At 32.8% G+C, this 18210-nt stretch overlaps 1 protein-coding gene across 3 annotated transcripts; it reads left to right on the plus strand.

Moving 5' to 3' along the window:
• Nucleotides 1-9338: 9338 nt before the first annotated feature.
• LOC105342385 (DNA-binding protein P3A2) lies at nucleotides 9339-17768 on the plus strand. Of its 3 annotated transcripts, none has more exons than XM_011449314.4 (9): nucleotides 9339-9442; nucleotides 10704-10961; nucleotides 11075-11192; nucleotides 11637-11769; nucleotides 12205-12351; nucleotides 12647-12805; nucleotides 13283-13498; nucleotides 16666-16879; nucleotides 17224-17768. In XM_011449314.4, the coding sequence occupies exons 2-9, from the start codon at nucleotides 10772-10774 to the stop codon at nucleotides 17430-17432; spliced, it is 1386 nt and encodes a 461-aa protein (XP_011447616.1). In that variant the 5' UTR covers nucleotides 9339-9442; nucleotides 10704-10771; the 3' UTR covers nucleotides 17433-17768. The 3 variants fall into 3 exon arrangements, with proteins under 3 accessions (XP_011447616.1, XP_011447617.1, XP_011447618.1); XM_011449315.4 differs by lacking the exon at nucleotides 9339-9442 and adding an exon at nucleotides 9507-9883; XM_011449316.4 differs by lacking the exon at nucleotides 9339-9442 and adding an exon at nucleotides 9536-9614.
• The last annotated feature ends 442 nt before the right edge of the window (nucleotides 17769-18210 follow it).

An 18210-nucleotide genomic window follows, 5' to 3' on the forward strand; every position in this document is an offset into this window, starting at 1 on the left:
AAGTAAAAAGTGGTGGAAGCAAAAACTCGGGACAGAGTATAGTTAATATGTTGAAAGTTTAAATTATATTTCTTTGCCTGTCGTAAAATCAGTCTCGGCACGTAGTAGTATTCAAGTTTACAAATCAATGTTTACCTGGGATAATATTTCCTTGTTGCAAAGCATTGACACCTTCCGTGATGTTCTTGAGTTGTGCCTCTAGTTTGGTTGACAAAGTTGTTAAACGTTGTTCTACAGCGGCAAATTCAGATGTAGACACTTTTTGTGTCAATGCTTGTGCTAAGTCGGATGTAGATACTTTATGTGCCAAGGCTTGTGTTAAGTCGGATGTAGACACCTTTTGCGTTGACAAAGTTGTTAAACGTTGCTCTACAGCGACCAATTCCGATGTAGACACTTTTTGTGTCAATGCTTGTGTGAAATCCGATATAGACACTTTTTGGTTTAAGACAAGTGTAAATTGGCGAAAGGCATTTTCAAGATTAGTAAGTTTAGCAAACATATCTGTCATGTTAGTACCGCTCAAGGTTTGAAGATGGTTAGCTAGTTCATTTTCAACAGTAAACTTCAACACTGCAATTTCATTACTCAGCTTCAAGATATCATTCGAGTTGTTACTTCCGTTCTTCAATGCTTGTATCTCCTTCGTCAAATTTAGAAACATCGACGACGATTCGTTGAAGACGGCCGATCGCAGATTGTCAATCTCTCTCGTTTTTTGTTGTAGAATATTTTTGATTTGCATCACTTCTTGCATAAGGAAAACCAATGTATCTTGATGCGCAGAGCTGGTTGGAGTTGTTTTCTGTTGATTGTTTATGTTATCCAAGAGAAGTCCGTGGACAAAAGTCAAATGTAGAGTTAGAATGACAACAAGACAACTAACCGTTACGGCAGACATCTTTTTAAAGATTATGATAGATTCTACCAACGGGACTTTTTTCTACACCGTTTACCGGAGTGTTTTCTTGAAATCTGAAAAAGTATACCGACGGTCGGATCAGTTATAAGATATATTATCTCGAAGTCCTCTGTAAAGACTTGGAAACAGAACAATTTATCGTATATGCTCTTTACGTCTTTAAAGTATTGTTAATAAATGTTAAGCACTGTCAGATTATAGAAATCAATAAAGTGTGTCCTTATGTACATCTTAACAATTTTATTATCGAAAACAAATAACATCTTCATACCAGATAAGAATTAAAGCAGTTTTTGCAATATGTAGAACACTGATAAGAAATTTATCTCTAAGAACGTGTAACTATAATACAAAAAAAAATTAGGCAAGCGTATAAAAAAAACTGTTCTTAAATTGTTACCCCGCAAGTAGAATCAAATACTGTAGATTTCTAATTAAATGCGAGGAATTAATATCCGCGTAAAATCGCGAGGAGCACCCTTCGCGGATTATAAAATCTCGCCATTTTTTTTTCCAAATGCCCGGACAGTTGGTATGTACATGTACCTTTGCTACAAAACTTGAGCTACTATAGACTCTGTACTCTCAAAATCACATTTAAAGTAAGAACAAATTAAACTTTAACTTTCTGCCGGTACTTCTTTTGAGTTCTAAATCTACATCTTTTTCACTTACTAAGGTTAACATGGATGGTTAAAATGTGTGTATCTATTGCACAACCAGATATCGATCTCTTTTATTTATTTTCTATACATGTATAATCGTGGTCATTCATGTGCATGCTTGATTAGCATGCGTGATTTAGCCAATGTCAATCCTATATTGTATTGTTTTAGATTAATTGTATTTAGTTTAAACGTTTCCTTCTATTATTTTTTTCAAATTTGTTTCACTCATATGTCAATATCTAATATATATTGTATTTATTAAATCAATATGTACTCGAGGAAAGGTTTGCTGGCCACAGTACCCATTCGCATCACACTTGCTCCAATCCAAATAAAAAGGAAGTAAGACAACATCTAGTGAATTTAAACTATTTAAAACGAATTTAAACTTTTAACTGATGAATAAGACAAAACAAAGCGTTGAATGTTAAAGAGGGTTTCTTTTTATCTAACATTAAACATTTACTATAAAAGATACCACAGAGTCTGCGTTATCTGCTTTTACTGGAAATGGACATTGATGGTAACCTAACAACAAAACTTTGTGATAAACGCGATGACTTCAATTTTTCTAAATTAAGTCAACTTTCCTTACTTTTGTAGCAGTATACCCGGTACCTTTATCACCTGCATATGGTGTTTTTGTCTCTCAGTTAATTCGATACACAAGGGCATGCTCTTCGCATGTACAGTTTCTAAGGCGAGGCAAGCTACTGAAAACAAGTTGATAAAACAGGACTATCAACAGTCTTGTTTGATGTCATCTTTTCGTGGTCAATACAACGACCTTGTCAGCAAAAACAATCTTCCACTGGGTCGCATGCTGACTGACGTTTTCCTACTAATTGTTAGACCATAATTAATCACCTAATTGTCTACGGCCTTTCCGGTTTTTTCCAGATTACGACAAAGAGCACAAGGCGGTGTGACCGGTCAGCAGAGAATGCTCACTCCTCCTGGGCACCTGATCCTACATCTATCTTTTAAGAGGTCCTTGTTGCTCTGCTTTGAATTTGTATTTCGTTTTATGGATTCTTTAGATGGAAGACAGTTTGTTATTGTCATTTTTCATTTACACCATATCCGGTTTTCATCGCGTGTCACAAAATTGCGAAAATAGGAAATTAAATCTGTAGTATTTTTAATTTGTGTCAGTCATTTTTTGCAATTTTTAAAGTTACGTTTAGAAAATCATACAGAATGAAAATACTGCGTTTTCAATATTGTGTGATTTGAAAGACATCGCCAAAAAATCTAAAATTAGATCATCGCGAAAATTACTTCGTATATTCGTGATTAGTTACACTCGTAAGATGAATTCATTGAACTAATCCTAGAAATTTGCTATATACATGTTTTCTTCCATTCGACTACAATTTGTGCTTATTTGGTCTTAAAATAAAAAACTGTTTTTGGAAAACGTAAATAATCTAATGGTGAATTTATTAATTGATGCGAAAATAAATCATTTCAAAGAATTGTTTCATTTGGTGATGCTGATTTTTTTTAAACTTTAGTTTTAAAAACCTTTCGTCGTAAAAAATGTAAATTTTGCTATTTTTCACCTCGACGGAACTCAAAATGAATTTATTAAATCCGTATTAATAGTCAAGCTTTATATATGTTCGTACTAAACGCGTTCTACTGTAGATATTAAATTTGTACAGGGGAACACTATATATAACAGTTAGATAATAAAGTTTATCCCTACAAGATAAACAACGTTATGTAGAAGACTTAGATTTTTTTTATGATTAAAATCCAAAAAAGTTGTTTCCCTTCAAACCTTTTGTAACCTTTGTTTATCGAAACCTTTATACGCATGCGCATACTCATCTACTTCGGAATCTTTTTTTCCGCTGTATCAGAAATCGCCCCCTTTCCCTACCTCAAATTTTGAATATTTACCATTTTCAGCTAATATTTGTTTCAAATACTATGATTTTGCTTGTGTCTTTTTATGTTTCAGAAATATGCAAAAAATAGCCTTCGTCATGACTTAATTCAGAAGAAGCCTGGTTATGAAGAATTGATGTGTTGCACAATTTTGACAGTAAAACTTTTGTTATTTCCAGGTTCGATTGCACTTATATAAACCTTTTGTGCTATTTTACCATAAACACTTATTCACTTAATCAAGATATTGTTGTATAATAAAAGTCATGACATCGGTGTGAGAATATACGCATTAAACTGCTTTTAAATGCATTATTCAATTAATACCAATTTTAATCAAGTAGTTAATATGAAATAACTCTTACAACGTTCACCAGTCTATTCTTTACACTGTTGGTATTGAATTCAAATTCATTTCTTTATCGATCAAAACAAGCAGTTATATTTAAAAAAAAATGTTGGATTGCAAATTACACACGAAGCACCAAAGAAAGCAATTTATTGGTTTAAAAAATTAAAACACTTTCATGTCATAAAATTATGACAATGAAATGCATGTATTTCCGAAATTTCAAATGAATAAGATGTTTGCCGAATGCCCAGTGCATTCTTTATGGAAACTTTTGTTTTTGTATATAAATAAATGTATACTGACATGTATAATAATATAATGATTAATATAGATAAATAACCGAAACAGAATCCTGAACCATCCAATTTCAATTAATTACAAACGAGGTCCTCTTCATAAATTCATTTTTTTTTTGTATCATCCATCATTCATCATGTACTAGGAATTAAGAATCGTTCATAACTACCAACTATATTTGATTTATTTTGTCAGTAAAAAAAAATAACAACAAAATAATATCGATTCATAAAACTAGTGTTTTATTGATTTAAAGAATACAATTCGGGATCTATGCAGAAAATGGATTTAAGGAGGCCGATTTGGGTTTTTTTGCGGAAAAACTACAATAGCATAACTCTTTATTTTTTAACCATGTGTAATTTAAACCAACTCTAGTTTATATGCGAAGGATCATGAAAATCGACCGTCTGGTTTTTTTAGGGACCATCTCAAAATAGAGGTACATTTACTATAGGAATATATAGGAAACTGTCATTTTCCGCACATCAAAGCAGTTTTAAAAAATACTACAATAGCTTTTTTTCTCAAATTATTATATATGATAAGTAATATCATTTCCTACCTTATATGTAAAAAACACAAAATTCTACCGTCTGATTTTTAGTGGGGGCCATCTCAAAATATTAAAATGCATCAAATTTTGCTATATATTTGGATCATCACGAATGATGATTGGTATAATGGATTCATTCCAAAAATGAGGAAAATATCTTCGAGGATAGCATTATTCTGTATATAAAATTTCAACAGCGTACAATTTTTACTTTTTCTTTTATGTTATTTCTTATAACGTACTCCTACAAAGCTTCATTTTATCATAACGTCATAAAAGCGCAATGGCAATGCTCCCCTACCGCACAACGTGAAAATCGTGTTAAAAATAAAAATTTCCTTTAAAAATCTAAAAAAAAAATTCTGTATTTTGTTTATTGTGTTCAGTTTTATAAATGATATCGACAAAAAATCATAAGAAGTATAAAACAACTGTATTATATTAGAATGTGCAAAAACATGCGCAATGCAAACTAAAGTCGGCCTCCTTAATATATCAAGAGTAAATATAAAATTAATGTTCAGAGAGGGGCAATATCACGTAGCTCGGATCGACTACTACTGTAATCTTCATCGCCACAGTGCTGGTTACTTCTTCACATTTTTGTACACGTATATGATCTTCTTCTCGGTCCAACTTTTCTCAAACGCACGCTTGATAACATCTCCTGGAATCTTTACTCCACACTGGAAGTGTACCTGAGCTATGGTTGATGGTCGAATTTTCTGGTTCAGTTGAATTTGGATGTTAGCGATTTCCATCTTTTTTCCTGCGACAGTTTCGGTAAAAGTGTCTTGAATGTCTATCCTTAGGCAAAGATCGCTGTTGTATCCTGGACGAGAGTTCTTTTTCACTCCGTCGACTATGGTTCCCTGCTTTGTACCAAATGTAAATTCGAAAGAATCGTCTTTTCCTAGCAACCGTATAAACGCATCGTCCATATCATCCTTCATTTTCCTCGAAACATTGAAATGAAAGGTTTTCTCATTTACCTTTGGCTTGCCATTATCATTAACCAGGAATCCTCCTTCCATTGCTAACACAATATTCTCGAAGACTTTAGGCTTGGAATGGCTGTGACGATATCTGTAGAACTGCTTGCTCTATATTCACCATTTATATACACTTTGTTTGGGTTTTCCAAAATTCCAAATGAATAAGATGATTTGATTTTGCCATGGTACCGTATCTAAACATGACTCAACAAACATAGATTATGGCGAATACAGATCTAACGTGGTAAATATAGAGATGATTTAATATTGAAAATCAACGAATTGCATGAGGACGGTTGCTAGTTGTCAAGTAAATAGACCGACAAGGAGTGACTCTTCCGTTCATCCATAATATGTTCACCTCTGAAGAATGACAATTTCTTTAGCTGATCACGATTTACTTTTGATATCTTTTTAAAACAAGATTTTTTTAAAGATAAAGTTGTTAAGAAAAAGATAAATGACAAGTTTGATCAATTCTGGATTGATTGAGAAAAAGAAATACTCTTCACATTTATATCTTTATGCCCAAATTTCCAAAAAGGCATGACATTATATTATGTAAAATGCAATGTTTCATCTATTCCTAAACACGAGAAACGTGGGAGAGAATTTGATGCAATTTGTCAAATAATTTTCCCAAAGTTAAAAATATTGTTGGCTCTTTATATCGAACATAGAACCATTTTAAGAACTTGAACTTTGGGTAGCTGTGTCAAACAGCAATGTGACGTAGGTCTGTCTATTTTGTCATGTTGTAAATTTTGAATTTACCGGGTGGCAGTCAATACAAAATTTACAACATGACAGTCATGTTGTAAATTTTGTATTTACTGCCACCCGATAAAATCAAAATTTACAACATGACAATTTCATTGTTAGCCACTCAGCCATATGGCTTTCTGAAATCAACATGATTTGTCTGGCTTTTGAATCAGCGTCATTTCTAACTTGTTTTGACACAAGAATTAGATAGATACGTCCTACTGTAAGTCCAAGATCTTGTTAATTAAAATGGTTCTATTTAATTGGCTTATGTATTCCCAGGATATATCACGCTTATAAATGTGTATGACCTCTACAAAGTTGGAACGTTCAATGAAAATCGCCATTAATTCTTATTGTTATAATAAGTACATGTAATATATTCTTACTTCAAAACATTCAAAACTATTAGCATGCAATATCATATCTTGTGTTTGCAGAAAAAATGAATAAAAATACATTCAACATGTGTGGGGACTGAGTCCATTTTTTCGACTGCGATGATTTGGAAAATTTAAAACTGAAGGGGTTGAAATGTGGTAATTAGTTTTTTGTTCATAAAATGAATCATTATTTATAATATAAATGTTGTGAATACGCTATTAGTCCTTGAAAGCTTATGAAATTATCGATATATTGAACGGTGTACAATTTGTTATGTTTCATCGATTAGGCTACAAAATTGAGGAGAAATATCGAACATCATATTCAGTTATCTAGCGGTTATATAGGTAATTTACTAATTTTGAATTACGTCATTAAGCTTTATTAGAGGTTTTTAGTTTTTTTTTTACTTCTTTTATTATTTTTTTTATTTGTTAGTGATATCTGTAGTTAGTTTCATTTGTGGTTTCGAGAAAGACGAACACGCGGGGAAATTTGTAATAACCTGGGTGATTGCACTGTTTGGTCCTGTCTTTCAAAAAGTGTACTAAATACATTCAAATGGATCGACGATGCAGTCTTCCGGCGTCGGTCGATGTTTTAATAATTATTATGCATTTCTATTCTCATGACGATTAAATTTGGAAAGTTTAATAAAATGATGATCATTGCATTTGGAAATTCCTAATTTATATGGTCACTCTTGCATAGACTACAAATGTGTGTCTTATACTTTTGTTCCTTTGATATTTTATCAAGTAGGTATAAATGGGTGATTGAGATAGTCGAGATATACGGGTTCAGTGCCATTCCATTCATTCAGTGGTTTTAAAAACGTCCATTAAGAATAGAGACATAATAATTAAGTCTTACATGAATGGTTTCTGAGGCTGTTTCGCATTTGTATGAAACATGAACCTACAGTTTATTTGAGGATCTTCATCATTAACTTATGGTTTTCTAATATATTCTAATAATTAAACGGCCAACAAAGCAACAACCTGTAAACGTTTGGTGTATATGAATCTGTTGCATTTCAACCGGATCACCAATCCCCATCTATACGACCACGCACTGATAATCGTCAACTTATCAATCTTCTACACAAAATAAGCCATTACTAAGGTGTCAGGGTGTATCGAATAGAACTCAGCGTTAAAACCACAGGCACTTGTTTCTGAGAAAAAAATTTATCCTATAGTGTTATCATTATACTAAAGGGTAAATTTTTTTCTCAGAAACAAGTGCTTGTGGTTAAAACCATCGAATATCCTTGATTGAACCTGGATAAATAAATACAAAAATGTATCGGGATTACTGAACTATTATTCCTTTATTTTTAGAGCAATGAATTTTTTTTTATGATATGTCTTCTAAAACAATTATCAATTTTTTTTAAAATTAAAGTCTCAAAATTCATAGAATTTCAAACTATTAATAACAAAATACATGTAGTATATCGGGTTAGTCATGTTTGGGTAACTGTGTCTTCGATCGCACTCAAAGCCAAAATTCCCACTTACAGCCAAAATTCTGAATTCAAGGTTACACAGGTGACTGGTTTTGGCTAGGTGGGAATGGTGTACAAAATAAATTAATTACATGTGACCTATGGTCTATTTTAAACATCTTTGCTAGTCAAACGTTTACGATCTCCTCTTGCAGAGGAGCAGAGTGGATCGTATACTCTTAGCTAGCGAAGGTGCATTGTTTTAGAACGACCACAAATGCTTTAATAAAAGTATTATACTCAGATGAGGAATTTATTTATTTATATGCATTATTATTTTCCTTTTTTATTTTAAACATTTTTGATTTATTTAATTTTTTAAAAATCATTTTGAAATTGTGATGTAATGAACTCTTTATGAACTTCATGAATTTTACTTATTAATGACAACGTGAATGTCTTTTACTCATTTTTTTAAAACTTATTTTAATGACAATCAATCAATATAGCAATTGGAAACGCGTTAATTGTCAATTTGGAATTTCATCGCGCTGCTCTTCCGAACATTAATATACATATTAACTTTTTATCTCTTCACTCAAAGAATCAGTTTAATCGTTGGAATACCATACTGTTACAAACTTTAATACAACGTAATATGTTAAACTGTTTCGTTTTGGAGTTTTATTCAGCTTGTACTTTAGCGAGTATAACCCCTAAAATCACAATATACATGTAGCCCTTTTACAATACATGTACAATCATACATCATGTTCATGTGTAGTTTTACATATTGATAAGACAAAGCATATTTGCTATCAAAAACGTAAGTCTTTCCTTTATTCCTCTATCTGGTTTATGTATTAACAGAGACATAAAACATGTTATTTATATCTCTGGTATTAAGGAAAATAATTGAGGTGTTCTCTGAATAGATGCAGAGCTGCAGGCTTTACTGGAGGGATGAAGACATTCGTTTTGCCCTTATAAAATTAAAGTAAGATTTCATTTTCCCAGCAGATTTTTCAGTGCAGTTTAATTTTTCAAAAATTCCCGCCATTAAAACAGATGGCGTTTTCCAAGAACGAGAAATCTACTTCCTGTGTAGAAACAACACAAATCTTCTAGAAACGCTTGGGAGAAAATAAGCCAATTTGGTGAGATTTTATTAATTTAACTTTGGTAAACAATTCCGCTGACTCTTACACGGTAAAAATGAGTTGAAATTCCATATTCAGACCATGTACAAGTCCGCGCAGACGCAGATAGCACTGTTTGGCCTTCGAAACAGAATGGACACATCTGTATATTCAACTCTTGTGCATTTAAGTAGGAACCAATTTCTCTTGAAAGTATTTTCAGACCTGCGTTCTGTTTCCGATCTATGAAAGCCATGAAATGTATAATAAACAACCCGAATGTCTCAAGAAATTTCGACTTCGATAGCACCTGTCTCCCTGTTCGCGCAAGCTCGAGAGTGGCGCAGTCGCACCACAAAATCCCATCACCTGCCCGTGTCCCTGCGCACGCAGTGTTAAAATTTTACCAATGGTGTTTACAAAAACAAGATTTCTTGGGGACAGTGAAAGATCTATAATGTAACTCCCAAAACACTTATCAAAATGATCAATATGGCCGTTTTGAAATCAATTCAATTACCTCCCTTGTTGATGTATTTTATTTATCATATAATAATACAATTATACATATCATCTGTAAATGACTGTACGATAAAACACCACGATAGCCACTTGACTATTGTTTTATTGCTTAAATTGTAGTCGTGGTTTAACTTTCAAACAGCTATGAACTAGCTCAGTTTTCTCCATAAGAAATGTCTAATATACTAAATTAATGTAGCTGCAGTAGATCTGTAGTTATTATTTTTTTAAACATTTTCAGTGAGGCCTATTTAAGATTAAAATATTGGTACATGGAATTTAAAAATTTGTCTAATGTGGCTTCTATTTGAAGTCCATACTTGTTTTATTGATTGTTATTTAATTATTTTGAATCTCAAACTATATGACAGAAAATTGCTATTTGCGCTAAAGGTTGCAATAGACCCCATCACAGTAATGTCGTACTGGCCTCTTTTGTAGGGCAAAATGACAGTTTGGTGAAATATTACGTAAAGTTAATTGCTTCAATTATGTCATTTAATTATCTACCCACTATATGTAAAATTAAACTTGGGTAAAGTATATCAATTTGCCCTGCAAGAGAGTAGTATGGCAGGTATAATGAAAGGGTCTATTACACAGAATATTGAGTCGTTCTAAAAATTATTAAAAATTATATGTTATCATTGATGTTTTTGAAATACAATATGTAAATATCTATATTAAAAAAACGCTTTATAAATTTACATGCTAATCATGCAGCTGTGCAGAATCTCATGTGCTGTGATTTTTATAGGCTACCCTACTTGGACCCTTTGACGCACCTGGTCTTGGACCCAGGTTCGTGGGACATCCTCTCTTTCAATGATGAACAACCTGGTCTCCACTGGAGGCAGCATCCAGGGGAGCTTCACCATGACCACCTCCATCAACTCGGGGATGATGAGCGATGACATGAGCGAGCCTAGCTCGCCGGAGAGCTCGTTTGACGCGTCAGACTTGCTGGGTCCAGGCGGCATGAATGATGATGTCACTGCACAACTTGCCAATTCAGGTAGTCTAGATTTTGTTGTTAATTACAGCTACTATAATCGGTCTGTGAATTAAGAATTTTAAAATGAACTGTGTGCTTCATGATTAATATATAACTGAATATGATGACTACAGGTACTATTGGTATGGCAGCAGCAGCAGCCATTGCAAGCGGGAAAAAACACATCAAGCGTCCTCATGCGTTTGAAACAAATCCCTCCATAAGGAAGCGACAACAGACCAGACTTCTTCGGTAAATATCATGCGCTGTACAGGTTTTGGAAATGTGTGAGATAAAATGAAACTGATGCATTATTTAGCATTAAATGTCACAGTTTACAAAAGTCAAAATTTATTTTAAAAAACCTGATGTATAGTTCACTATTATAGTTGATAGAGTAAATCCCACTTCTTTGTGCTGCATCATGTACAGTTTCAAGTTTTATGTAAATTGTAGCGGAGTAGATTAATTATCTCCTTAAATTGTGCAGATAATTTCTTGAGATATACAACATACAAACTAAAAGATTGACTATAACTTAAACTTTATGAAAATGTCACCAGGTTAACTAACAGAGGCACTCAGTAAGCATGAGTTATATTTAGATTCACAACACATTTAATAGGAAGAAAATTTAGATGTGAGGGAACACTTTATTTGGCAGTACTCTTGTTTAAAGTACTTTGACCTTTGTAGGAAGTTGAAGGCCTGTATCGAGGAATACACAACACGAGTTGGACAACAAGCAGTTGTGTTGTGTTGTACCCCAGGAAAGTCCCAGAACTCCAACAACTACAAAGTGTTTGGCTCCCAGCCTCTAGAGTCTGTGGTAAGTACATCACTTTATTGGACCAGTTGAAGCTTTGGCCTGAAAACCAAAATTTAACTTTAATTAAGATTTTGAATTTCTTGATATATTTTAGTGAAAGATTTGAAAAGTTGCTCGTTTGAATTTGTAAATTTTAATTTACTGGTATTGGTGGACCTAGCTGTGGTAAAAAACTTGAGCTCACTTTTGATCCAAGTCTTACTTTGACAAAAGGCTTATATATATGTAGTGGAAAAGTGAGGCTGAAATTACAAGTGGGCTTTTGTACGTTTTGATTTGAACATATTTTATTGAATACATATATACAAAATACATATACAAATGGTTCGGACACAAGTTCTGACAACTGACTAGGTCTTTACCATACGGTTTTGGAGATTTTGCTCCAACAGAAAGGTAATGATTTTTATAATTTTATTTCTAACTGTTTTTCAGATAAGGAACTGTAAGTCTGTGGTGCTACAGGACTTGGAATCCACACTGGCGGAACAAGTCCCGCAATCGCAAGACCTCGCCGGCATGCAGGAGTTACCGCCCCTGTCTATAGATGGAATCCCCACCTCTGTGGATAAAATGACTCAAGTACGCAGAAATTTTGTTGTTTTGGAATAAAATGTTTATATTGCCCCAGACAAAGAGTTGTTGATACATGTGTGTTAATGAAAGTCACATATGCAACATATTTTTCAAATACCAGAATTATAAAGCAGATAATCATCATTAAAAAGTAATCATTTGCTAAAATGAAAAAAAGAACTCCCCTAAACTTTGTTTTACATATATGCAAATAATAAAACATTGCAAACAAGTTTTGTTAGGACATAAAAAAAAATGAACCGTACATTTACCCAATAAATGCAATTTTACTTTTCTATAGGCTCAATTGAGAACTTTTATCCCAGAAATGTTAAAGTTCTCCACAGGACGAAGCAAGCCGGGGTGGGGTAAGGTCGAGTGTCGTCCAGTCTGGTGGCCTGGAGACGTCCCCTGGGCCAATGTGCGCAGTGATGTCAGGACCCCAGAACAGAAAAAGAAGGTTTGAATGATGCCTCACTAAAAACTAATAATTCAAGTTTAATATTTAATCCCAAAGAAACGATATAAATGTATATTATTTAAACCTAAGTAAACACACAAACAGTTTCTCAGTAAATCTTGAATTCACTGCCAAATCAATTAAATTAAAAGTTAACTGTAGTAGATTTTTCCTTTGCTTGTATTGGGACCATTGATATTGTGTGTACCGGTACATAACATAGGAAGTTTTAAGAATTCATTTGCTTGTGAACACATTTTTTTAAACTTGTTAAATATTTTAAATGATGTATTGAATGATATTGTAATGTGTCATGTAATAATATGCATAATTGCACGCTGATATATGCTTTTTTTGATAAGCTTTGCAAGATTCAAAATTAGATGAAAAATTTCAGAGATTTGAGATATAACATTTCATAATACTTATGTATTTTTGAAAATTTTATGAATTAAAATGAATTGTGTCTGTGGCTAGGTTTCATGGACGGAAGCCCTGCGTACAATAGTAAACAACTGCTACAAACACCACGGAAGGGAGGATCTGCTGCATGTGTTCGAGAGCTCGGAACAGAAGACAATGTTACAGACCATAAACAACCCTGACGGAACAATCTCGGTGATACAGATAGACACCACCCCCAACCAGGTGGTGACCCTCCAGGACGGTACCCAGGCCACCGTCGTACACACGGTCAGTGACCTCAATCTACTTCCACTCTTTTAATAATTATTGTCTTCATATTGCCGGTATTCAATATTTATCCTGTGTATTCTTACTGTGCACTTGATCAGTGATCTCCCTTTGCTTCAGTTATGTTATAATTATTCCCAAGATAATTCACTATTTTCTTCTGTATATTTATCCCATATTTTCATCTAAATAGCATATTTGGCACATATTTTTTTTTAGTGTCAGATTATATGAAGGACATTTTCTTTTCATTAAAATTTTTGCCCTAGGATAGATTTCTCCATTTAGGGTATAGGTTACATGTAGAATTCTGTTCAATTCAAAAAGAAACAAATCAATTGCTTATTGGATTTCAAATCAAACCAAAGAAAAATTATGCTATTTTGATTATACCTTATAAGGTAAAGGAAAGTTGGTGATAAGATCAAATCAAATTGGATCAGATCAAAAATATCAGACTATAAATGCAGCTAGTCATGTGATGAATTCTATATTCTATAAATTTATTCAAATAGGACTGTATTATGCAATTAAAATTTGGATACTCCAGGATTCTTAAAATTTGTAAAAATGTCTCATGATCATGCAAATATCAAGAGTCAAATTACTCTAGAGATCAATGTTTTCTGCTTATGGACAATAAAGCTAATTTATTTCTACAATCAAAGTACCGAAGAACTGACGGGAGTTGATTATAGATGTTTAATTATTTGAAAATCAATGATATGTTATTTTGCATGTCAAGTACGGGTAGTTTCTAATCTGTATTTGAATTACGCACATTTTTATAATATGAATTTTCGGACTTTTTCGACACATGAATGTTGATAAAACCCCATATGAATCATGTTAAGTAATATTTAAAGATAGAATAAATTCAATCAAACTATGTATCAGTGATAGAAATATTTCTGGAAAATTTATGGATCCAAGCAAATATTGAACTCTCGTCTCGTTCAACAAACGCTCGGCTGTCGCTGTTAATCCCCGACAAGCAAGAGAGACTCTCTGCTTGTCGGAGATTTATGGAGACAGCCGAGCGTCGAGTTGAACGAGACTATATTGAACTCTGGTGTAAGAATACATAAAACTACAAAAAATATCTAAATTGTTCGTACCATTTAAAATCTGATTATTTTCAAGGTATTTATAAATATGTTTCCTTGAAAACAATGCTTTAGCAAACATTATTTCGAATTTATCAATTATTCTCAAGAACTAATTCTTGTCAGCGGCGATGATTTGTGCTTTGGTCCAAACACTGTTTCACTTTCGGTTTGTCGGAGAGTTGATTAAAATCAACTCCCAAAAATGGTTTTTGCAATCATTTTATGAGTTACGGTGGTAAGAGACACATCTATGTTGTGACGTACTGTTTATCGACGTAAACAATAAAACCAAGTTAACTTACTGAAATAACATTATGAAGACTTTTATTTTACCAAAACTAAGCATCTGTAATCAAAAAATTTTAACTTTGAATCTATGTAACATAAATGATAAAAAATTGAAGGAAAACACAAAGTATATAGTTAAAGCTGCTTGGTCCGATTTTTTTCGTAATTACAGTATCAAAATTTTGTTCATACAAATCATTTATCTTAGAAAGTTATTGACTTTCTCCTATTTACACCAGCAGAATCAATCTCCTTTCAAGGTTAAAAATATTCAAAGTAAATAAAAATAATTTCTCTTTGGGCAAACGAAAAAACAAACCAAAATGCATCACGGGAATGTTTATAAAAGGAAACCGCATGGTTTCGTCCCCCGAATGATTGGGGTTATTCAACCCGCATGCTATGAATCGATTGTAAAGAAAGCAGACTTTAGAAATATTGGCGAACAAAACGTACACATGTTTATTTGTAATTTGTCTGATCATTTGTCTGACCATTTCGACTTTTATTTAAAGTGATGTCAAATTCGTATTACAACCATACCCGTCACGTCGTCAGGGGTGAAATTTAACATGAGGCGAAATAACGCCGTGCCTTTTAATGTCGTTTGTTTTATTAGCAAATTTTGTACGTATTTTTTTTCATTGGAATTCGGCTTAATTGACCGGGAAAACTACTCCAATGTCTATTATATACATATACTAAGCATAGCCATCGGTTAAAAGCGTGCATAAAATTTGATATAAAATCGGACCAAGCAGCTTTAATAAAACTGCAAATAACGTAAGCTATGGACAAGATATTCCCAGACACAATGCAAACAGATTGCCTGGTTCTGTTTCTGTACATTAGAAGTTACTGAAATAATGCTTTTCATGACTTTTTTTTACCACCAGTAAGCAAACTAAATATTTTTAACTAGGAATCAATAGTAAATATGTATTTGTTTTATAAAACGATATCATCTGTTCCTCGTTCAAGTCAATTCAAACTAGCTAACGGTATTCAGCATTTACAACTTTATGCATGAAAACAAACTTCATTATTAAAGTCTTCAGTATTCCCATCAATTGGTTAAGTTATTAAGAGGTTTAGCTCCAAGAAAACAAATATTTGGAGTAAAAAAAATATTTCAGTAAACTTTACATTAGAGCAGCTTTATTTATCCCCAAAATGATGTACTATGTTTAATTACGCAAGGTCAAAATAAATGCATAACACAATGTTGCATCAATAACACAATGTTGCACCAATTAGGCTAAAGAAAAAAACAAAAAAAACCAAACAAATTGTATGAGATAAATAGAACATCTATAATTGTGTAATTTTATATTTGCTTTATCCAACTCATTGAAATAGTGTTATGTTAGCTTGGCAAGTCTTGAACTTGTTGAATTAAGGAATAGAAAATTACACAATATAGTTATCCTCTATGTATCATATGATCTTGTATTCTATGGTATTGTATTAAATGAAATTGTATCATATGATATTGTATATGATCTTTTATGATATGATATTCCATCATATGATATGAATTTAAAATTGGTAGATGATATTGTATCAAATGATATTGTATGATATGATTTGCATCATTTGATATAAATTAGTAGATATTATTGTACCAAAGATATTGTATCTTATGATCTTGTATGATATGATTGCATCAAATGATATGAATTTTAAATTGGAAGATTTACATATAATGGTAGGTGTGTAATTGAATGACCATGCAGTTAGTTAACAACTTTGATGTTATTTTATCTGTAGGTCAATCAGGAGGCCCCACAACAAGAGGCGACACATGCTGTCCAGACATTGGCCGATGTAGCTGTCAATCAACAGGAGGTGGTCACAATGTCGGGCATGCAGATGACCCCCGTCAGCGTGGAGATAAACTCCGACACGATTGGTCACCGTATAGCACACATAAACGAAGACGGTCACATCATACTGTCTGGGGACGACCTTGGGAGTTCACAAGGTTTGTTGACAAAATTGTTTTCAAAAGCTATTTCTGTGATACTTGTACCAGTCTTTACAACATTATAATGGTCCTAGACCTTCTATGAAGCTATTGTATCATATTTCTATGATATATCTGAAGATTCTCATTCTTAAATGCCTTTAAAATGTATCCATTGTGGCTTTCTTATCTAGCATTGGTTTAATGTACACTGTAATTTGTTAAGTAAATTTTTAGTGTTATTTTGAACACATTTTTTTTCAGATAAATTTTAGAATATGATCAAGATTTGAAGAGAATGTTATAGATTTCAATAGTCTTTGTGTTCACAATAAACGCAATCTTTTTCTTTTTATCCAAAGGAATTGTTATACCTGTCTCATACACCCTGCCTCACTCCGCTGTGGTTTCCGTGACAACGTTCGATGCTCTACAAACCCAGGCCGGCCTCCAAGTTGCCATGGCTCCCATGACAATAACAAAACAGGAAGTATCGGATGACATTCAGGAAGAAATCACGGAGACTGCATGTGACATGTCCATGGAAGATAGCGATGATAAATTAGAGTGATGCAGCATGGGAATGTGAGAGGTGGAGTGCTTCGTCATCTCTATCGAGATTTTTCCTCAATTTTGTCATTTTCCGTATTGTTACCCGTGATTTCATGTTACATTGGATCTATAAATTATGGAAAATTCAATTTTCTATGTGAATAATTCGTGACATTATTCAATTTTGTATTTCATGTTGAAATGCCTGATCATTGTGTTGATATTTATTTGTTTACTACTGTTTACTTGATTTTACTATTTTATGTTGCAAGAAAAAAGGAAAATCAAGAATCTCATCTACATTTGGCAATGTGTTGTAAATGTAGTTGATAATAAAGAATTATATTTGAAAAAAAACTTATTTGAGAATTTTTAAGTTTGTTGAATTCATGTCACCACAGAAACAAGGAATAAGAACTTAGCAGTACCTGTACTTCTAATAGATGATAAAAGCGGTATTGTACGTACTTTATAATTAAAATCATATATTATTAAGTTCGTTAACACTCCTAGAAGAGAGATGTGGCATTTGAATTGATGATAAAAATTGGCAAGCATTTGGCATAAGGTGATTTTCGTTTGGGTTGGTTAAAATTGTGTGTATTTCAATGAAGATTGCATTTGGAAAAAACCTCAAATTTTACTATGTGTGTACAGAAGACATTAAACTTGAGGTCAAACTTTCATAGAAAAATTCTGTAACAGTGTTTGTATGATAATACAATCTACGTCCACGGACACATTTAAAACTCTACCCCTGTCATAGTCAGAGTTCTTTATTACGTGCTAAAATTTTG

The sequence above is a fragment of the Magallana gigas genome, chromosome 4, assembly GCF_963853765.1.
Source record: "Magallana gigas chromosome 4, xbMagGiga1.1, whole genome shotgun sequence".
Lineage (NCBI taxonomy): Eukaryota > Metazoa > Mollusca > Bivalvia > Ostreida > Ostreidae > Magallana > Magallana gigas.